This window comes from Dipteris shenzhenensis, chromosome 14, assembly GCF_047967505.1.
Source record: "Dipteris shenzhenensis isolate YYH24624 ecotype China chromosome 14, Dip_SZ_1.0, whole genome shotgun sequence".
In the NCBI taxonomy this organism is placed as follows: Eukaryota; Viridiplantae; Streptophyta; class Polypodiopsida; order Gleicheniales; family Dipteridaceae; genus Dipteris; species Dipteris shenzhenensis.
Window position 1 is genome coordinate 34223287 of NC_141609.1, and position 3876 is coordinate 34227162.

Consider the following 3876-nt stretch of genomic DNA (forward strand, 5'->3'; position numbering starts at 1 on the left):
TATGTGTGTTTTTCCAAGTGTTCAAACAATTTCTTGTTTGGCTTTTCTAAAAACGGTTCTTAGTGCAAATTTGTATTCATATACTTGCTTGTAAACACAATCCTTAGTATAAGTTGGTTTATTAGGAATTAAGAATCTCCCCCTTCTTAATACTTCCTAATACTTCTCATGGCTTTTTTTCAAACAAGACTTCCTGATACTTCTTAGGGTCTTTTTTCTAAGTCTCCCCTTGATGTAAACAAGAATGCCATAAACAAGCATGGGTTGCTTACTCAAGTTTGGTAGTCAATGTAATCGTAAGAAAAATATTGACAAGGGATACTTAAAAAATTGATCCATTGCTGAGATGTGCTCTATTGAGTATTTCTACATATGATTTGCCACATAAAGGTTCCCCCCCCCCAAGAAAAGGACCTTCCATAAAAACTTGAGAATCAACCATGCAAATGTACCATCCAAAAGGCACAAATCATGGGGAAACGAAAAACTCATAACTGCTTGTAAAAAAAACCAAGCTATTTTTAGAGAACCCCACTCAATGCCTATAGGATCTTTAAAAGAGGGATTAATAACTAGGGGGGGTCTTTATAGCCAGTGAATACCTCTTGCAATATGACATAGAGGCTACCAGTAGTCCAAGCCTTACAAAAATGCTCCTGCCATCCAAGGTCGCTCCGGAACCTGGAGTCTCATGCTTCCAAATGGCATGGAAGTTGTAGATGATATCCAGCTACATGGCAACCAGGGTGGCTACTCAGCTTATTTGAAGTCCTTCGAGGTAGAAAAGAATGCTCAATCTATGCAATGTCATTGTTGAGAATATTCAAAGTTGCCAATCAATTGGAAGTAATCCTTGATCTTCAAGGACTTTGTTTGTGATAGAAAAGTGCCTGCACTCAAACATTCAATGAGGTAAATGCTCAGTAACTTAGCTTTAAAGTTGTATTATTGCAGTTTGTCTACCTCAATATAATAAAAATGAATTTTAGAGTACCTGCAGCTAAAAAATCCTTTGTGGGCTGAAATGCCTGATGGATGAGCAGCCTTAAAGATGTGATGGGTTGTTTTGTTGAGTAACCTGTTAAAAGTCCATAATACACACATAATCAACTGGGAAAGACAATGAAAAGCCTCAAAATTCAATCCACACACCGAAAAAGCACCTGGTTTTCTCTTGGGCTGAATTTCCCCACAGGAGAAAAACAACATCAGATCTTTGCTGTGCTATTACTCGAATGGCAGCATCTGTAAATGGTTCCCACCCTTTCTTTGCATGAGAATTTGCATGGCCTTCACGTACTGCAAGTTCAAAGAATCATATGAGCCTACTGTTGGGAATTCCAGCCATGAGCAAACCGTCCAGATCAGACAAATATAACATCTAAGGATATGATACAAAGCTACGAGAAGATGTGCCATTAACACATCCTGCGATTTGAAATCAAAGTAATACTGGGCTATTCACCTGTAAGAACAGTATTCAGCAAAAGCACTCCCTGTTCAAAAGCAATCAGAAGTAAGATATTTGACTCTGATTTCCAAAGCGAAGCAACATGTTTGGTACAAGCTCAGAAGTTTCAGAAAGAGAATGACACCCAAGTGGAGATTCATAAATAATGAATCAAAACTGACTATTAACTTGCAAAGTTGATTCACGATCTTAAAAGTGAATAGAACATGAACTGCCTTTCAAAAGATTAAGCACCAGCTTCACACCTGATGTGCCCATTTCTCCAGGTTTCCATGTGATGGAAGTGAACATCCGAGGTCACTTTGAATCTCCTTGAAGATGTTCAAGAGACTTGATGGGACTTTCATACCCTTCTCAACAGAGAAAGAAAGGCCCATGGCTTGGCCTGGACCATGATACGGATCCTGCAATACATGCATATAATTCAAGAAGCTACAAAGGGATCCTTCTATAGTCTCTCTCAAAACACTTCCACTACTCAAATATTTCCAATCAGGCTGGTAAACTGAGGGACAAGAATCTCTGACCTAGTAAAAAACCACCTCAGACTTCTCGTATATGTAGATGGACTAACCTGGCCAATAATCACCACCTTTACTTTTTCCAACGGACAAGAATTGAAGGCACTGAACAATTTAGCAGGTGGTGGATAAATGGGAATTCTTCCAGCTGCTTCCTGGCTTACAAATTGGTATAAATTCTCCATGTAGGGCTTCTGAAACTCTCTTTGAAGGGCTTCTATCCATGTCTTCTCCACAAGTAAACTTTCCAATTTTGGAAATGGAAGACCTTTTGCTGATTACACAATGTGAAGACATCAGTAGACGTTACTATAGCCATGTCTAATGAGAATGACTCTTCAAGAACTAAATCAATAATAGGCAAACGAGGATGCATCAGACTAACAAGGCTGTAAACCCTTTGAGAAAAGCCTTCAAACAAGGAAAGCAACATGGAGTTTGCTATCAGAGAGAGTTCAAATGGTCCACGGTTGAAGTCTCAGACAGGAGTTTGTTGGACACCCTTGAGCAGAAATAGTGCTACCACTAAAAAAAGACAGCTCTACATTTATTTCTGAGCACAAAGACGCAAGTACCTTGGGCCTCGGCGACCCTCTCTTCGCAAACTCTCAAATTGCGCTTTGCAAGTGCAGCAGCCTTGTTCAACTCCATCCTTATTTTCTGCCCTTGGCTTAGAATGACGTTCGCGTCTGCTGTCATGATGTTCTCGTCTAGCGCATCCATCTCCATCTTTCTTTCCAGATCTTCAATTAACTTTATTTGATGTCGGTCGCTCGAAGTAGCATCCCTACTTGTCTGAAGCCCTTGAATTGCGTCCACATGCAGCACTTCAGCACAATCTGACTCGCAGGCCTTCTCGGTCTCTAACCTAATACCATGTTCTGGGGGCGTCTCCTTTATTGGCTCTGTATTATTGACAGAGTCTATACCATCGTCAAATGCTTCATCACTATAATCTTCCGCGCAGCTCGGAGGTAAACAAGCAACTGCCTCCAGAAATAATTCTTCTGCTGTTTTCATCCTGGGACCAATCCTCGGGGGAGGATGGCGCAGCTGCTCATCGCCATCGTAACTCTCGGGCAAACCAACTACTGCGTCCACAAACAATTCTTCTGCGCTTTTAAGCTGGTGTTCATCTCGTAGAGCAGAATTCTTACCTCGAGCCGAATCGGTTTCCTTCCTCATCTTAGAATCACTCCTCACTGATTGGAGCTTAGCAATTGTTTGAAGGCGAAGGTCATGACCGTATGCGACATCCACTCGCCCACGCTTAGTAATGGAACTAGAAAGGTGATGGGAGCTGGCAAGATCTCGCATGGGGCAAGAGCGGAGGAGAGGACCAGGGAGGTCTTCGGGCAACCGGAGTCTTTTGGGGAGGCCTGCGATGGCTTTAGCGGAGGAAGCCATTTCGACAAAAAGAGGCTTCTGGGGAGGAAGGCAGAGCCGTAACATTAGGCAATTTCCTTCGTCAAGAAGCTCAAAATGGTAGAAGAGGAAATGCAGAGAACATTCAACAATCGAAGAAGAATGCAGATGATCAGATTCACAAATGATGTGGTGATTTCAATGATAGAAGAAGAAGAAGAAAATGACTAAGTCCACACAAGAGTTCATATCAGAAGAAGAAGAAAGAAGAAGAAAATGACTAAGTGCACACAAGAGTTCATATGAGAAACTAGATATCCAATTTAGTGCACAAAATATGAGAAGAACGAATTCATTCGAGAAAGGAGATATCCAATTTTAGTGCACACAAGAGTTCATATGAGAAAGGAGATATCCAATTTTCCCTCCAAATATCTCCCATAGTGAAGAGGGGTCCAAAAGGTGATGTGCACTCACTTGCATATGCACTTTGTGAATTCCAAGAGGGCACCGCAAGGG

General features: G+C 41.5%; 1 protein-coding gene across 1 annotated transcript; it reads right to left on the minus strand.

Moving 5' to 3' along the window:
* Positions 1-757: 757 nt before the first annotated feature.
* LOC147894519 (uracil-DNA glycosylase, mitochondrial-like) lies at positions 758-3600 on the minus strand. The gene is made up of 7 exons (XM_087384830.1): positions 2568-3600; positions 2046-2266; positions 1717-1875; positions 1466-1496; positions 1164-1299; positions 995-1078; positions 758-890 (listed from the first exon to the last, which is right to left on the minus strand). Exons 1-7 carry the CDS (start codon positions 3442-3444, stop codon positions 824-826), a joined length of 1575 nt encoding a protein of 524 aa, XP_087240956.1. The 5' UTR covers positions 3445-3600; the 3' UTR covers positions 758-823.
* Positions 3601-3876: the final 276 nt, after the last annotated feature.